The sequence below is a fragment of the Amblyomma mixtum genome, chromosome 5 (assembly GCF_055824585.1).
Source record: "Amblyomma mixtum isolate Tamu chromosome 5, ASM5582458v1, whole genome shotgun sequence".
NCBI lineage: Eukaryota > Metazoa > Arthropoda > Arachnida > Ixodida > Ixodidae > Amblyomma > Amblyomma mixtum.
The window spans coordinates 79,057,158-79,075,572 of NC_143016.1; the positions used below are offsets into that span (position 1 = coordinate 79,057,158).

General features: G+C 46.3%; 1 protein-coding gene across 4 annotated transcripts in view; it reads right to left on the reverse strand.

Moving 5' to 3' along the window:
* Positions 1-2,849: 2,849 nt before the first annotated feature.
* LOC149342755 (uncharacterized) overlaps positions 2,850-18,415 on the reverse strand; it is a 31,085-nt gene continuing 15,519 nt past the window's right edge. The window contains exons 1-4 of one of the 4 annotated variants that reach the window (XM_089542218.1): positions 16,070-16,269; positions 11,365-11,500; positions 10,671-10,726; positions 2,850-3,974 (exon numbers count right to left, since the gene is read on the reverse strand). In XM_089542218.1, coding sequence (XP_089398344.1) covers positions 3,115-3,974; positions 10,671-10,726; positions 11,365-11,500; positions 16,070-16,253 — 1,236 coding nt within the window. In that variant the 5' untranslated portion in view covers positions 16,254-16,269 and the 3' untranslated portion in view covers positions 2,850-3,114. Of the gene's footprint in view, positions 3,975-10,670; positions 10,727-11,364; positions 11,501-15,651; positions 16,047-16,069; positions 16,270-18,415 lie in introns of those variants that run through there. The other 3 variants (XM_089542219.1, XM_089542220.1, XM_089542221.1) reach the window with 3 other exon arrangements.

An 18,415-nucleotide genomic window follows, 5' to 3' on the forward strand; every position in this document is an offset into this window, starting at 1 on the left:
TACCTCTATCCAGAGGTATCAGCATTGCACCTGACACGTTGCTAACGTAGATATTATGTCGGTTAGGTTGTGTCACCACAGTGTAGCTTAACGATGTTTTACATGTCGGAGTGACTCATTGACTTTGCCGCTTGGACGCTGAACTAATGAGGTCTTGGAATCGAATCCGGTCTTGTGAAGGTGTAGGTAGCGGAACCACGGGACAAACCACGAAGAAAGACACAGAGACACACACAAGCGCTTGTGTGTGTCTCTGTGTCTTTCTTCGTGGTTTGTCCCGTGGTTGCGCTACCTACACCTTCACAACATCATGTACCAACTAGGCCCAACCCAAGTTTTATCGAATCCGGTCACTGCGCCGAACTTCTATGAAGGAGAAATGCAAAAGCACCCGTCTACTGTGCGATGTCTGTGCGCGTTAATGAACCCGAAGTGGTCGAAATTAATTTGGAGCCCATGTGCAGCGTCGGTATGCTAAATCTCACATACCATACGAGCTTAATTATACCTTTTTCATTTTTGGTCTTGTTCTTTAGTTACCTCGCGTTATAAATTCACGTTGCAGTTTCGCCCTGCTCCGCCTCTGCTGTCGTGAGATGGCGAGAGGTATTCCATGAATAAGTAAACTGGTTATTCGAATATTTGTTAAAATATTATCCTCATTCTGTGCGGTTGGCTGCCGCTTGTGTGAGGGAACCCAATTTTTGGAAGCAGTCACCTCGTCCTCATACCTTTCACTACAAAACTTGTCCGTGACTGTAGCGAAAGGGATGAGGCGGCGGGGCTATTGTTAGTGTCACGACGGGCTTGAGTCGCGAGGTCGTTTTCAGCGCATGCCAACAACAACACCACCAACAACAAAAAATTCACCTTGGAAAGCATTGCAGTTATGAACTGCCTAGCTTCCTATCAGCGACTAGATCAACGAGGAAGGCTGCGCGCACAAAAAACAAACAAAACAATAAGAGTGCAACCTGGTTGACTGCGCTCTGGGGTCGGACAAAGCCAGCTGCTTTCCACGCGAGCCCTATCCGCTCGAAACGGTGCCAGAAACAACGGCGTGCGTCAAACCGCACCAACTGTGCGGTCATGGTGCGCAGCAGAATCGTGCTTGGTTACCTTTCTTTATTGTTTCCAATCGCCGCCATCTGGCGCCACGCATTCTTGCCATACCTTGATGGAATTTATTTTCGATTTATGGATTTTAACGTGCCAAAGCTTCCCTGTGGGCTTCGAGGCACGCCGTAGTGGAACACTCCGCATTAATTTCGACAGCACGGGTCTCTCTAACCTGCACCACCATTGCCAGCAATTAGGGACAAGCGCTTCTAGTTCCCTTGGCTACCACCACGCGTCGCATGGCTTTGAACATTCAAAAGGCTTAGATGCACTGAATTGGCGCTGACTGGAATTGCTGGTAATGTTGGCGTTGTTGTAATGCTTGCGCCTCCATTGAAATGCGGCCCCCGCACCCGGGTTCTACCGCGGGACATCTAGGTGATCAGTACAACGCCATCAACCGTTCAGCCTCTGCGGCGGCTAATCGGGGCCGCAGAAAAAAAAAAAGGAAACGATAAACGCACTCTGCGGGGTTGAAAAGGAGTCAGAGAGTACACATGTTCACGTCATCCGACACATACCAGGAATACAGGAGAAATCCTAGCATATCGGATGTGTTCGCAGGGACAGTTTGACAGCAAATACCAAGGAGTTTTGATCATACTGGCTGCGCTAGCGGAGAGGCAAGTTTGTGCATTTAAATTTTTATTTGTGAAACCTACTGGTGAATACTACAGCGTGCCTCCCCAGCACGCCTAATTTATAAGCTAAAACGCTTGTGTGTACGGAACTCTGAACTTGGCCATCGAGGGCCTTAAGTAGCTTATTTAAGCAGTATTGCGCTGTAGTGTTACGGCATTACTGGTGCAAGCCGTTGCGCCCAAGTCTCTGCCTTCTTTACTTTGAATCGAAGAGAGTGAAACAAGGGTGAAAGCGCTCCGACAGAGAAATTCTATCCCCAAAACCATTTTTTTTTTTTCAGGGGACTTCGTACTACGCACGTTGTCGCCTTTTCATTGCATCCGAGCACGACCAGTGCACTTACCTGTTCAAGCGCCTGGCTCTGCTTATGCGTGTATCTGCTTGAATGACTCGGGCAGAGCAGTTAACCAGCCTTTGTACTATCGGGGACAGAATTAAATTATCCCCCCCCCCCCCCCCTCCAGGTTGCGAACCGTGCCCCTCTGCATGTGGGTTCACATGACGATGCTGTCCTGGTGTCGGTACCGGCGCAGTGCGCCAAGTGTACGTCTTCAGGTGGTGGTAACGTAGGCCCATATTGCCGCGAATCTTTGTAGCGTTTGTTGTGTTTATTTGCTCATGCTTCAAGGCCGCCGGCACGTCGCTTTATCGCTTCGTTTGTGACGCAAGACGCGCCTAGATTTATCTCGATTGATCGCATCCAGGCGGAGCCGATTCTACTTTGTGCCAGAATGTTCTAGTAACTTCCCAAGCTTTATCTCGAATGTTCGCTATCAGCTTTAAAAAAAGCACGGCCGACAGCGGCGGGCATTCTGTTCGACGACCGCCGAGCACGCTTGTTGCTACGCCGCCGCCGAGTGATTCATTTCTTTGCGTACGCAAGTCAGCCCAAATAAAGAGTTTCGTTTCGAAGACATTCTCGCTGTTTTCCTGTTCGCCCGACTGCAGTCACCACTACGTGACAATATGCAAAGCGACACGGTTCGCAACTTGGAGGTCGGGGGGGGGTCCAGATTCTTTTGTCTCCGATAGCACATGACATGAATTACCACGGACATGGTTTCAGAAACAGCATATAAATTCAGGAATAAAAGGCGAAAAAAAGGGCACCATGTGCCCCATTTTTATGTGAATAATAAATTTCCCTAAAGAGTTACTAAAAGTGTTTTCACAATACAAAACAATCTTGAAAAAGCCCTGGGCTAACATTGCATTTGTCTTTTCTTTTTCTTGGCGATAACGCGAAAAACGCGACGGGCACTTGTTTCATGGCAAGCTTTAGCTTTGTAAACGCAAGTCCTGAGCGCGGGCACTTATCACATCACAAAGCGGTCAACGCATTCGTCGAAGTCGCTACGCCTGCGGCGAGCGGCGCGTGTTTTCCGTGTCCCACGTACAGCAGTCGCAGCAGAACATGTATCGGAGAATGGCGTTTAACCTGCGCGCATCGAACACACTGCACTTGCGGTCCCGAAGCAGCAAGTCGGCCTGCGGTACAGGCGCCGGTTGTTGCGCCACCACGCGAGCCCCGTTGGAAACACTGCACAGCGCGGAAGAAGGTCTGTCCTGGAACGAGGGCTCCGGGCTGCCCGTCTTGACGAAGCACGGGTTGTCGTAGGCGCGACACCACAAGTTCCCGTTGCGCGTGTTGCGAGCGCCGTTCAGCGTCCTCGGTATTGGCACCTTCTCGCTCACGGAGGCACTTATGGTGGCCACGCTGACGCGCGATCCTTCGTGGCTGACTGGCTGGGAGTAGGCGTGGTGGTGTCCGAAAGGTAACACCCTCCCGGTGACGTCATCGTGAGCACCTAGCACCAGGCGCCTCCTGTTGAAGCAGTCGTCGACACCGGACGACCACGAAGCCCTTTGGCCCGTGGAAGAGGAGTGGGAGGGAGAGTACGATAGCTGCTGCCGGGAAGATAGTATCACGTCCAGGGTGCAGTTGCTTTCTTGGCGAGGAAGAGCGCGGATGTTGTCTTGCGCCTGCTGGAAGATGTCCAGGAAGCGGATCTCGGAGCTCGCGCTCCGAGTGGTGCTGAGGAGGTAGTAGAGGTACGTCTTGTAGCGTTCCTCTTCGTCGTCATCGCTGATGCTGTGGCCCGAAGGGCTGGTTCCGACGTAGAACCGCACGCTGGGATTGGGCGTGCCGAGTGCCTGAGGCGAGTGAACCACTTCGGGACAGCTGGCCCAGCGGTTCGGATTCCACGTGTCACCTTCGAAAAGAAAGTCGCAAGGATAGTGACTTTAGTGTACGCGACCTTTCAAAGTCACACACTGGTACCATGAAAAAAAAAAAAAAACATGTTCAGAGAGGAGCGTGGCATCGCCATAGTGTGATGAAGTGAGGGCAGCAAAAAAAACAAAAAAAAAAACACTGAACAGTGCGAAAGACACAGCCCATGCTCTGCATGCAGAGTGAAGGACGGGCGCTGTCGACTCTGCGGTCGAATGGACGGGTATCAAGTGAACGAATGCTGTCGCATTCAGTGACAGACATGTCCTGTATTTACACACATTCAAGTAACTGCCCCTAAGCCTGCAACTCGTATGTGCAGAACGCTTTTAGAGTTTGAAGCAAGGCTGCACCGCAAAACTTACCGTATCGTCCTACTACGCGGTTACACGACCGCAGCTTTCTCCTCTCCACAAGGGGGCACGTTGAGGCTAGTGACACCACCAGTTAGTGCCGTTAACTTTGTGCAGCTTGCTAATAAATGCTAAACTAGCTTGCACAGTTGGAAGTTTCCTAGTCCATGCTGCGTGCAATTCAACACGACAGCTAATATTTGTATGTCGTCCAAAACCAAATGTGTCTTCCACAGAAACTTTATCTGCCACGCGTGCCTTTACTTACTCGAAGCACAGAGTGCATGCGCCTTTGTCTAAGTCAGCGTTTAAAAAAAGGTGGAAAGGGCAAAAAGCTCGTCAAGTAGCAGGGAAAAGGAAGGTACAGAGAAGAGAGGAGCAGCAGGAGAAAAAGTGGAGTAAAATGAAAACATGGAGGAGAGAGTCAAAGACACATAAATAATAATACAATGGTTACTTTTCGTGGCTTATTGTAGAAAACAAACAAACAAAAAACCCCCAGTGCTTCAAGCGCGTGACCATGACCAGCAAAATATCGGTCATTTGCACCTGACCAATGCTTACAGTGTTAGCCTAGCATAACGCATGAATAACAGCATGATTCCGCACACTTTAAAACATTTGGGTAACATCATGGCCAAAAAAATAAATTTAGACATGCAACTTCTTCCAGCGGCAGCTCATGGCGACTTACACAGTGCGTTAACTGTCTAAGGATTGAATAAACGAGAGGAATTAAGATGAAATAAGATTTTTTTACTATAGTGTGGGCTAAGAGGGATGCAGTAGCAGACCGCTCTGGGATAATTCTGATTATCTCGGGGTCTTTAATCCCGAATATATATATATTTTTTTTGCATAGGAGCTTTTATGTTTCGCGCCGGCTTTTCTGTCTTTAACAGCTGGGATTTTGACCCTGTGTGCCAAATCTTGTCATGTTTCTACGTATAAATCAATGGTTTGAAAGGCTTCGTCAGCGGAATAAAAATTTTGTTGGTTATTCGAGATGTCAGCAAGTCTGCAGCTAACATCGAGGTACCGTCTCACGGGCTTAATTAACTCTGTTCCTGAAAGTAGCCACTTTCGTCAAGCCGTGCAGAAAATCATGATTTCAAGAAAGAATTACACGTCGAAACGATACAGTTCCAGGATTTAAACTCACTTGGCTGCCTTTTGTGGTGTTGTATGAGAGAAATTTTAGCGCGGAGTGCTTACGTTAACGTACCGTTGAACTTTTACTAATAGAAACCTCTTCTCGATCGGTTTCACGTGTCCTGACATGAAAGGAGAATGAACGGAATCACTGCGTGCAATGTCCTGACGATAGGTAAAAACTGAGATTACGATCTGTTCAAGGCCACAGAAACACGTGATAAAATTGTGGTTGCTTGCTTATGAATATGATGGTGATGCATAATGGACGTCTCTTTGCCGCCCCGGTAAACATCCAGATGTCATTTTCAAAATATCACTGCAAGGACATGCCTTTAATGTTGAGTTAGGCGATGTGCATCAAAATATTTCTTTTGTGGAACAAATTACAAACTTTGAGTCCAACAGACCAAGAATAGGTGCTTAACGGCTGTGATGTGACAACGCTCCATAGCAGAATGCAGTGCGGCGAAAAGTTATGCGCTTATTCTCTCTCGATGTTTGCCAGACCTCGCAATTGCTTATTACCTTCGGTTCATACTGTGCGCCACAAGGATTCATTCAAACAACACACTGGACGCTACTGAGAACTGATAAATGCATTGAGGTCTCTGGCGTGGGAGTCTGCCCTTGTACAGGACTCGCTTTTGTAAAGTGGTCTGGCCCAGGTCTACTACGGCCTGGAAAAGTTATGTGGCAGACCGAAACTTCTTAACTCGAAAGAAATATGGCGTATAATAACTTGAATCACTAAATATCACGAAAAATGTAGTATTTTGCCAGAGCTGAGGTTTTTCAACTATGTCCTAGCATGTCGTGCTTCATGCTCAATATTTTTTTCTTAACATAGGTAATAATATAGCTGCCATCTTGGAAGCTAACTCTTGTTCGATTCTGCCTACTCCGTGTTCTAGTACTTTTGCTTACATAGAAATAACAGCTGTCGAAATCGTTGGTGTCGTCCGCTAGATGTCGCCTAATAAAGCTATGGGCCATGGTGCGATATCGGTGAACAGTGGAAAAAAATATTGAATGACGCATTTTTATTAGAAGTTTATCCGGAAACGGTTAGGACTGGGAGGGTTGTACCGGTGTATAAAAATGATAATCCTACGATGTTGAAAACTGCCGCCCGATTACTATACTGAGTCGCATTAGCACACTATTCGAGAAACTAGCTAAGCCCTTACAGAAATGCTTCTTGAAACAGTGTTGGACTTCTCATGAGTAGACTCAACGTGCATTGTTGAATTTGTGTTGGGACCAGGATGGCCTCGCGTTGGTGAATTATTGAGGCCGAGTTGAAAGCCTACGGAAAAGTGGCCACTGTGCTAGAGTTGAGCATTCCCAACAGAATTTATGCTTTGCTTTCATGCTGAATTCATGTTGAAATTACTGGGGTGATTCAAGACATCATTCTGAATCTCAGTTGTGGTAAAACAATTCTAGGAATAAATTCGTATTGCATCAGATGGGCCTAAAGATGTAATTTTTGGCGGCATATTCACGTTTATTGCTACAATTTCTCGTTAACTTGTCGCTGACATCTCCAGCCATGTAGCCCTCCACACATATGCACAAGCACACATGTGTTAACATAAATACATGCATAAGTACATACACTCTCGCCTATACAACCATCAGATAAAGAACATGGAACAGTACTGAACAAGAGGCTACAACATGACTTCACTAAGACTTCATTAAGCGCAATTCTCAGCTCCACCCTTATATAGTCCTACACATGGGTGTCCGCATCTGCGCGGGGAGTGGCCTGCCGATCAGCAAGGTTATGTTAATTATAACTATTACTATTTATTTGTTTTATGTGTAGTAGAAGTAATCAAGCTCACATGCAATGCTCTGTTAGTTGAAGACCTTGATTCATTCATAAACAACAGATATAAAGCACTAATTAAGCGCCATTTTTTATGAGCGCACATACGAATCCTCCGAAGTATGTATGCCTGAAAGAGCATAATGCGTCACTAGCACTTTTTTCTATGCAAGAAAATGATTTTGAGCGGTTTACGAGAGTTATCAGATGCTGCGTGCGTTCTTAATAAGTATAAAGTGATAAGGCTCTGTTTACACGACACGACGCATATCGAACTGATTTCATTTAGTTAGGCTTAGGAACAGCTGCCATGAAACTCCATTCAACGTAAATTCAACAGAAATTATTCAACAATAAATGTGTTGACTACGTTCAACAAAAAGTTCGTCTAGCAGATGTTGAGTAGGCTCAACATACATTGGGTTCATGTTGGTTTCCAGTTGATTCAACAAGAGCTCAACAAGGCGTCAACTGAAGCTTAAAAGTCATTTTTGTAAGGAGAGAATAGTGGACTTTATTGAAAATTTTGACATTTTAACAAGAAAACAGTATGTTTTCCGCAGAAGTCATTCTGCGGGCACAGCAGTACATTGAATAAGAGAAATAGTTAACCGCGATTTGAACTCGAACAAGATTACTATAGGCATATTTCTTGAATTATAAAAACATTCGACTCTGTTAGCCACAACATTTTCTTACGGAAAGTTGAGAATTAGATTCCGAGGAGCAGCCAGCAAAATTTTTGGTAGCTATCGAACTAACAGCATGCAATTCGTGCAAATCTCAAACGAAAAATCTGCAATGAAGAAGGTAAGGACAGATGTTTCGGAAGGCTCAGCACTTGGCCCCCTACTTTTTTCCCTCTTCATTAATGATTTTCCCAGTCGCCATATATATATTACTTTTCTTTATATCGCTATCACTTTTTGTCCCCTGCTGTATTGCTTTGTGAACGGGGTGCTAGCCTTTGTCAAGCCGTTACAGGCTTTTTGCTAGCACCCCGTTGCATCACGAGTTCTGTAACATCATTGTTGATGCTAAATAAATTTGAATTTGAATTTGAACATTGATCATGGACAAGCAATCCTGCGTGTAGATGACACGGCTCTACTAATATTACACCAGTCAGCAGACGAGGCCGAATCACTAGCCAATAATAGCCTTGAAAAAGCAGTAACTTGGTTCACTACTAACAAATTGGCGCTGAATGTTAAAAAAAGAGTTATTGCTTTTGACTCCCACCGCCAATCAACTCCCCTAACAAGCTACCTCCATCTCGATGGGATACGCGCTGAAAGGGTTCAAGCCAGAAATATTTACGAATAATTCGACGAGAGCCTATACAGAGCTCCTCACACAAATTACCTATGCAAAAAGTTAACCCCTCGCTGTTGTGAACTAATTAAAGCACAAAAACATTTCGACAAGCACATCGCGAATGATATATTTCAATGCTTTTAATAATCGTTTAAAATATTGTATTGAATCCTGGGGTTCCACCTTCGCATCATACCTCACAAAAGTTAGCATCATACAGAAAAGGGCTGCCGGAATAATATCTTCACCGAAAGCAATACCGTCCAAACCTTTGCGAATCAAACAAAATGCCGTTCAACATTATCCGCGAGTGCAAAATAGCCATTTTAGTCCACCGAATAATTATCACAGACACACCGCATCCCACTTCTGTATTCATCTCTACATAACGTTACACTAGGCAGGCACAGCATAATTTTAATTTACCCACATATCATGACCTATACGGGCGGAGCTCAATAAGTTTAATCGGGACCAAAATATCGAAGAACGTTCCGTGCAACCAGTAACAAACGTCGAACATTGTGTCCCACCTAAAACTGTACTATTTTAGCAAGGAATTCAAAGCACCAACTAAATACATGTTCATAGCGTTGCTCCATAAAGTGATGGTTTTATGTTTGATAATGTTTGTAATGGATCCATCGCTAGCCACAACGGCTAAGCATCCAGATGACTACGCAGCATTTCTTGTAATTTTTTCTGTGCAAATAAACGCTCCAATTCAGAAAAATAAACAAACTCTCTGATTCTAAACCCTGTAGGTTCTGCAGAAGAGTAAAGAGTCACGAACATATAATTTGTAGAACTGCGCTAGAACGGAACTGCCGGAAAAGGATTAGTCGGGCAGGTTGGTGCATGTTGGCGGAACAGCGCTAACAGACAGGACAGAAGAGAAGAACACGGACGCAGCGCTTGTGTCCCTGTTCTTCTGACACAGCTCTTGTTTCCGCGTTCTTTTTCTCTCAAGCCACAAGGTGTGAAAATTGCGAACTGAAGCATCTTTCAAACTCAGTAATCTATTACCATATCGGCTAAAAAAGCTATATGACACTCCAATACACTCCCGTCTGCACTATAGTCTTCTCGTATGGGATACGACCCCAAAAACAAATTTAGAAAACCTACACGTATTACAAAAAATAAAGTTTTGCGCCAAACAGAACACCTTCCACGTTTAGCTCACTCTGCCCCATCGTTTCAAAAGCTACGAGACTTGGCTATCACAAATATCTTGTGTAAAAGACTAGGAGTAGTTATATACTCTCAAATGAATCAGAATACATGACTGTTATTAAAGAATTATGTTCACAAACAACACCTGTATAACCTCCGGCATACCACTCACACCAAAGAAGTGATTAGTACAACCTACGGAACCCAAAATTAACATATCAAAATCCTGACTTCTTAACCAACAAGACACGACTATAAACATCTTTACTGGAAGTGTCTCAGTTCAAGCATAAAAAAAAACAAATACATACCTTCGGGGCACACAATTTTGATCGTTTGCCGGTTTTTCGACGTACTAATTCGGCATCAAATAACTGTTTCAGTTATAAATGCGTTTTATTCCTGTCTGGATTCTTGCATTTCATTACATGAATGGATTTCTTTATTAAGCTGAGCGTTATTTTGCGATGTGCATTAGTATTGTTTTTTTAAATGATGCGTTACTTTTATGGCGGTTAATTTCTGAATTGATTTTTTTTTGATGACCGACGTATCAGTGCTGTCGAGCGATGTGTGTGAGGTGGAGATGGGGGCCGCATTGAATCAGGCACTGATTTGCTTTTATGCATTCCGCCTAGGCAACTGTTTGTGGCCAAAATAAAAAGCTGACTAACGTTGAAAATTGCCAACTTGTTTCTTTGCATCAACTTTCCTTCAAAATTAGCAATTAGTGAGAAAGCTATCACCATGCGTGCGACGCTCCCTCTTTGTGTTACCTCGGACCACTGGAAAAAAATTATCTGCAAGTGTTCAGGCTCAATTCAAATTACCTGTCACTCACATTCAACTTGAGGCCGCCGAAAACGTTTCAATCTTTTGTAGAACTCAGGCGCGTTCCTGCAGCAAAAAAAGAAAGCAAGATTTAAAATGCAGTGAGGTAAGAAATGCATCATGATACTCATCGTCAAAATCTAGCCCTAGTACCCAACATTCGTAGAAATACATCCTTTATGTCTTGCTTTATCGCTTTTTGCCTTATTTATATATATTTTGAGTGCGGCTTAACTTTCCACCCATAAACTAGGGTTTCTTGCGGGATATTTGGACCAAACGTACTTAAACAGGCGTACACACTCGAAATTAGAATAAAAAAGCTACTTTATTATTCGACTGGCGGTAAAGTTTTCTTTGAATCACACACACACACACATACACACTGTGGGTTTCTAACTTGAATATGCATAAGCAAGGACATATTCGCCTCACCCATTACTTCGTTCTTTATCGCTGCCCATGTGTCGAACTTTACGAACGGATATAATTAAGGGAAACAATCCAACGGCCTTGTTGTTCTATGGGGATAACGATGCAGCTCTCGAGTCTTTTTTTCCTCATAGGCATGGCAGAGTAGGTAATCTCGGTAAATTAGTGCCAAACAGGCTATCAGAAGCGGCCTACTTAGGTGCCCACTTTGAAGGCTTCCGAAAGCGCGGAACTAAGGTCTACCCGGTGCCACAATGACCCTACAGCCTTACCAGCTAAGATTGATGTTCTCCGTCGGCTCATCGATGGCAGAGATGACCTCGGACGTCTGCCTTTGAAACGCTGGCCTCTCGAAGGCGGGCGAGGCCACGCCAACGCAGTCGTCGAGATCGGCATCTTTTGTAATACCTGCGTGGATGAAGCGGGCCTCGATTACACCTGGCCGCGGCACTTCCCAGTGGGTGGGGCCGGCGCGCCGCTCACGAACCGAACGAACCCGAAGAACAACTTTCGTGTCCGGCGCGGCCAACGATTCTCAACGTGAGACAATGAGCGTTTTGCCACCGCGGAGCGATAACTTTTTGTCAGGTGGAGACAGCGGGCATTAATAGTCGCACGAATACACGAAATAGCCTCGTTTTACTGATGCGCTGCAGTTTTATCTTTCGTCATTCGTCGACGCGCCCGTTTATTGTTTTGCTGCATGTCATCTCGACAAAGGTGAGACTTTGCTCCGAATTTTTAGGATAAACTTGATTTGAACCAAAGTGTTGCGGGTTTCTGAGAGAGTTTGCTGCCCAAACCGACTCCGAAGACTGTACCAAACGTAGCTTTTGCATGCTCGTGACGGTGTCATGCAAAGCGTCTAAGGCAGAATAGGACTAACTCCATTCAGTTCTTACTTTTGGTAAAAGTCGATTCTATGTCTCTGTATTTGCATGTTAATGTTCGTCCGGCTGCAAAACACATTTGTTGCTGAAAAACAAAATGGCGTTTAGATATTTCCCCGCCACTCGATTTAAAGTGGGACGAATACACCGAAAAGGACACCGTGATCTTCGACATTAAGTGAATAGCGGTGTCGTCTAGCGTCTAGGATCCGCACGGAGTTTACTTGCAAACTTTGCCGGTGATGACGCCATCTGTCTCATTTTTTTTTTTATGTTTTCTGGTTCAGTAAAGATCCGTTTTCATTCAAAGCAGCATCTCTGTCATTGGAATACAGTAATTCAATTACACAGGCCCACTTCATTTCGTCCTCAGTGTCCTTTTATAGGGCCTGCAAAGCTTGCAAGGCAAGCAGAGGTTAAAACAAAACCCTTCTTCACCCGCAAGAAATTTCGAGCCAAGGGGGTGTTGCAAAAGCTCATGCAGGTCTCGGAACCAGAACCTCTGGCCTCAGATCTTTTAACGCGATAGCCTAAAGGCCCCGTTAATTCTCAAGAAAATCCGGTGTTGGCGTTGTCGGCGTTGTGAGCGAAAAATTACGGGCACGGCTGTGGCAGGTGATTCCCAGAGAGCAACCTAGCAGGCAAGTCGGACACCTAGGTCACGTGACCTTGAGGCGTCATCACAACCTGCCCACCGGATTGTGAGCAAACTGCCCACCATGGCAGGTGGCAGTTAAATTAATGACCGGCAGTTCGGAAAGAGCAACCTTCCCTGCACAAGGCCCACCGCTGGGAGTACCTGCCATCGCAGGAGAGTGGCGCATCGCCTAAGCGCTGCACCACTGTGCCACGAAGGCTGTGAAGACTCCCAGGGATCTCTGAATGTAAAGTAGCGAATGATCTTCAGCTTATATGGGAATTTACCAATTAAGGTATGCGTCACACCCTTAAGGCGGAGCTTACCTGTTCCCTCCAATTTTTTACCAACCCGGCACATATGCGCAGCTAGCGTACTTTGAAAGTGACAACGGCAACAAAACTTTCTACTTTTACAGCATATCTGTCGCCATGCTGCTTTTAAAGCGCGCGTGCAAACCAGCCTTGTGTGTTAGGAGATCAGTGGGAACGGCATCGTTTTCTTCGCTCATTGTTCGCACAATGAACTTTCGACCCCGTTATTTCCTTCGATGCTATTCTCTTTCCTCTCGAGCACGGCTACGAGATCAGCCTTCGTTCGAGAGCAACAGGTGATGTGGGCGGTGCTTTCTCAGTCGAATTCGCGTGGAGTGCGCATGAGTCAGAGATAAACTTTCTTCGGCGGAAGCGTGTGTTTGAATACGCCGCGATAACAATGGGTCGATAGCGGGTACTTAAGGACACAGTGTCCACATGCCCCACATGTTCGGGAACGTTCTGCAGCGCACAGCTTTTTCGGTAATTTACGAGTGCATGCGCACAATTCAAGTTTGCCCAAGCGTATTTCTGAACATGTAGCAAAGCACGCCCGATTAGGTCTGTATAGTGAAAAGTCACAGTGCAAGACTATTACATTTCCCTTCTATCGCTGTCGCCCGGTTCTCCAGAGCAAAGAGGTAGCGATAGCTGTGCTACACCTCTACCGACAACGCTCTCTAATGACCGGCACCACGTGACCCGACGCAGCACATAGTCCTCCGACGCCCACATGGCCTTATGGCCGAGAACCATCCACAGGCCTTATTTATTAAATAAATTGGTGTTCAGCAAAGCAAAGGCCCAGTAACTCTTACTTCTCAGCGAGCACCTCAAATGCAGCGTGAGGGAAGATATGTAGGAAAGAGAGAAAGAAGGAAGAGAGGAAGAGGCGCCGTAGTGTACGAGATTCGACCGCCTGGAGTTCACCTCTTTTCCTCTTTTTTCATTCACTCCCACCTTCCTCCCTTCCCTTACTACGCGGTTCATGTGTCCACCTAGATATGTGAGACAGATACTGCGCCATTTCCATTCCTCAAAAACCAATTACCAATTCCTTAGTTTTTTATCGTTCACTCATATCGTACACAACTCTCCGGTGATTATTTTCCCAATCCATTCTTTTGTTTCCTTCGCCTTCTGTAAGCTCCGCCCTCAGCATCGCAGCCGGCAAATAACATTGCCTGTTTACCTGCCAGTCATGACGTCACAAGTCGCAACTACCAATGGTAAAAGGGCGAAGCAATGAAGAATTAATCGCGAAAAGAATAGTTCCAAACTATGGCCCCTGGATAACAATCACATTGTGCAGCATGTGAGCGCGGGAGTTTTCTATTACGACATGTTACGCGGCATTCAAGGGCGTTTGTTCCCGCAGAAGTTCGCCGTACAAGTGCCACTGTAAAAGGGCATGACGAGTCTGGAAATCGACTCAGACACGTGGCACTGGCTATCTGCTCTCAGTCCCAAATGTTTCTCCAAAGCCTTCAATATCAGGCAAATTAACAGCTTCATGGCCAGATTCAACACCCTTTTTTATGAGAATGCGGCTCGGGAATTGCAAGCGTTTTTATCAGTGGTTACCCAGAATGGGTTGCCTTATCGGCGGTTATCACGAGCCAAGGTTTGGGTGCCAGCCAATTATACCGCACTGTTACTTAAGAAGACTGCATTGCATGAAAGAGGACAAGACTTTCCTGCCTGCGTATCTTGTATAATGGTATAATATTATTACCTAGACTGTTTATTCACCTAAATAACTTCCATACTGTTCCAGCCGGACTGAATTAGCGAGGAACTTGTCGCTGTCTGCAAACAAAGTAAGACGACGTGAAAATGACGCACTTCGAGGATGTCTTCAAAAAGAATTTTATCTGACCTTCGTTTCCTGCTCACTGAAACGGTGTAGGGACATCCGGACGGGAAGTAACACTGTTGGGAGTTCCTCTGAGAGTGCACGCAAAGAGGAGGTTTCAAGCGGTTGGAGTAAGCGATGCCGTTGTGGATAATTCCACGAATCTGAGTTTCACGCCTTCTCGAGGTCGGCGTCGACGGAATCGGTTAACAACCAGGAAGTTTTGAGCATCCACTATCGTGAGCCACGTCATGTGCTGAAATGTGAATGGATGTCATGGTGAACTTAGCTCCTTTTCGTTTATTTTCAGTTCGATCTAAGCCTGCCAAAGCTCTGCTGGTCCGGACTCCATATTTCTTTTATTTACCTTCTTTTTTAACTTTTCGAAAGGACTAACAAAAAAAAAGGGGTTGTGCAGTAGCCGACTAATCTGGTCGGCGTACCACCAAATATGCTGTATGAAAATTTCGTACTAAGATGCATGATGACTAGCGACATCATTAATTCGTGCGCACGCTGACAGTAAACAGGTCGTTAGTTCGATCAGCTGTGCCAGTACAACCAAGCACGTGCTGCAGCGGCCCTGAACTGGAAACAGCGGTGAAGTCGAGGAACGTGTGTCAAGGGCGCAGCATGTTCCAGTTGTCCCGTTTCCAGCAAGAATAAAAAATCAATCAAAAAACAAGCTGTCTCAGTGCATATGACCTAGCGTATGCTCAATGCAGAAAAGAAAAAATAAAGGAAAAATAAAAGAAGATACCCTTCCAGCAGCTTCTTTTAGTCACACGCTCGCACGCTATCGAACAGAAGCGGGGCTTGATTACAGCGGACATATAATAAGCAGCGAAGTTCAAGCGACTTACCTTCTGATATCCACTTTCTTTGCATCCCTAATTCCGCGGATACAACAAACGGGCACAGATGCGCACGAAGCAGTGTTAATATTCCAGGCACCGTCACCACCGCGACGAACGAAAAGACGACCGACACCAGACATGCACGCACGCTCCACTATTCAAAATAACGATCACGGCACGGACCCCGACGGCTGGCAACCTTGCGACAGCGATGTCTGGGAGCTGTGCAGCACTTCAACACCTCGCCCGTGTAACGACGGCGCGAGCAAACCGCCGTATCCCGCTATCAGCGGGGCCACTTTTGCTCGCTCGCTTTCTTGCCCGCTGTGCGAGATAATGCCGCTACAACGGCATGCAGACTTTGATTTTCTTTTGCACTTTCCACCGGTGGACGTTGCCTCCAGTGTAGGAGTATGTATAGTACCTGGCGTGCGCCGCCTTTGCCCACTGCACGACGAGACGGCCGATGGATGCATAAAGCGTGCCAGGACGCCTCTGCTTTGACGCGCCGCGCCAAGAGGGCAGAGGGGGAGGAGGGGATGTAGGTAAGTTTCTGCAGGCTTGTGCAACGCCGTTGTAGCCGAACCCAGCCTTCTTCCTATTCGCATGCCGCTTCGTCCGCCTGTACTTTGTTTTCTTTTTTACTTGTTGCAGCGTTTTGCGGAACTGACGCGGCCGTGTTTAGTCGGCTTTTGGAGCGACCCAGGTGCGATGTGTGTACGCAGGGAGAGAAGGACTGACCCCCTCTATCTATCTCTCTCTCGCTCGCTCGCTCGCTCCCGTCGCCTCCGTTCCCATGGCTGGGAAGGATAAGGTACGGCGCCGTAAAGTTTCGTTCGTCGGGATCCGCTCGCAAGCGAGATGATCGCGGTGAATCACGCGCCGACTCGATTTCACAACGGACCGCGCGTGGGTATGGGAAGGGAGCGCGAAACAGATCACCCTCGCCCATTGTACGAAGCGTCCCGCTCTGAGTAAGTGCTGCAAGGCAGCAGTGCGACCAGCTGCATCGTGTATGCGCAAATATTGCGCAAATATTGCGCAAATGTAGAGACGCGGCGTACACTCGATTTCTAGAACAGCCCGTATCGACATCGGATTCGCGTGTTCCCTTTTGGTATCGCTTGCGCCTGCACTTCGGCAGCTCAAGCTGCCGACAGCACGATTTAGATGTTGAAATGGTGACAACATGACTGAACATGGCCGTTTTCACTGCCCGCGTAAAATGTATATGAAGCTTTCGTGGGAACAGCTGCCGGATTCTCTGCCCTGCATACTCACCTTTTCACGACGTAACTGTGTGTCCTTTCGACATCGTTTCTATATATTCATTGGCTTCAATGGCGCGCCTTACGTCCTTGTCGCTGCGCCACTAACCCCCACCAATTGGTATACTCTAAACACAAATACATCTACATGGGAGTAAACCGGTAGTAAGGTGGGAGTGCGCTAGAGTACTTACTCTCTTTATACTCCTTTCTGCTTAGAGTGTACTCATTACTTGGTTTAGCGCAAAAGACGACCATAGAGTAAGGAAACGACACACACGGAGCGCTACTTACTCTGTGTTCGTCTTTTGCGCTAAACCAAGTTTCAACCATGTGCTACCAACTAGCCAAGCACCAATTTTTATTGATGTACTCATTAGCTTCGTCTAGCGTCCTTGTTGTCCAGGCCATACTCGTGCTCATGTTCGTAGGTGCTGCTAGTTGCGAGTACTGCGAGTGAGCCTACCAGGAATGCCTACGGACCGAGGGAGCACCGTTCAATGGGCTTTAGTCGCTGCATTTATACATGAGCGGTTCACCACGACTCGGGGCTTACACATACGCCCCAGACCGGACGTGATCGCAGAGCAGCCTTTTTTTCTGCGAGAGCTTGCGCAGCGTTGTCAAATCTGGTTGACGCCGACAGCCAACCGAGCAACTTCGCACTGAGAACATCCTTCTGGCGCCTACTTGTCGCGGATTTAGCTTTAACAAACCCGTGCACCGCTCTCCAGCTCTCGGGAGAATGAGAAAAGGCAGGCCCCTGCTTCTGCGGCCATCTTCCTGCGCTATGCGCCCCGGAGCTGGTGTATTCCAGCTTTTCCTCGCCCAAGTTCATGACAGAAACTGAAATATGTCCACATTTCAGTTCCTTGTCCTCGTGCCAACCACGATGTGCAGGAAAACGTGCGGGCCGTGACCAGGCGTGTGGAATGCTTGTCCAGAGAAGGTCTATACAAAAGTTTTTTTGCTTATAGGCAGCTTATATACGAAAGTGTACTAAAGTGCAGGCAAGGTCGTAAATTAAGTTCATGGATTGGCCTATACAGTCTATAAAATTGTCGATATAATATACAGGTGCGGACATAAGTAAACGGAGCACGCTATCCTGTTCTGTCACGCTTGCCCTTTCGAAAATTGAGAAACAATGTTTTTCCTTGAAAACAAAAACAAAAACGCACCAGCATGCACTACCACCATGCACATACCATCATCCTTATATTATCATCATCATCCATCATCCTTATACCATCATACCATTTCCTTATTAAAAATCCGTGGAAAATATTAGAACCCAAAAGCGTGCTTCATTTACTTCTGTCCACACCTGTACATCGATTTTTTAAACGAATTTCTGATTTAACAGTCGCAGAATTTTGCACGGACTGTTAAAAGAAATTTTTGTTAGATACAAACCGGTGCAAGTTGTCATTTGTACGCATATGCACAAAGCTGAAGATTTATGCTTAGAACCGAGATATTTGAGAAAGCTTAGAACGCGC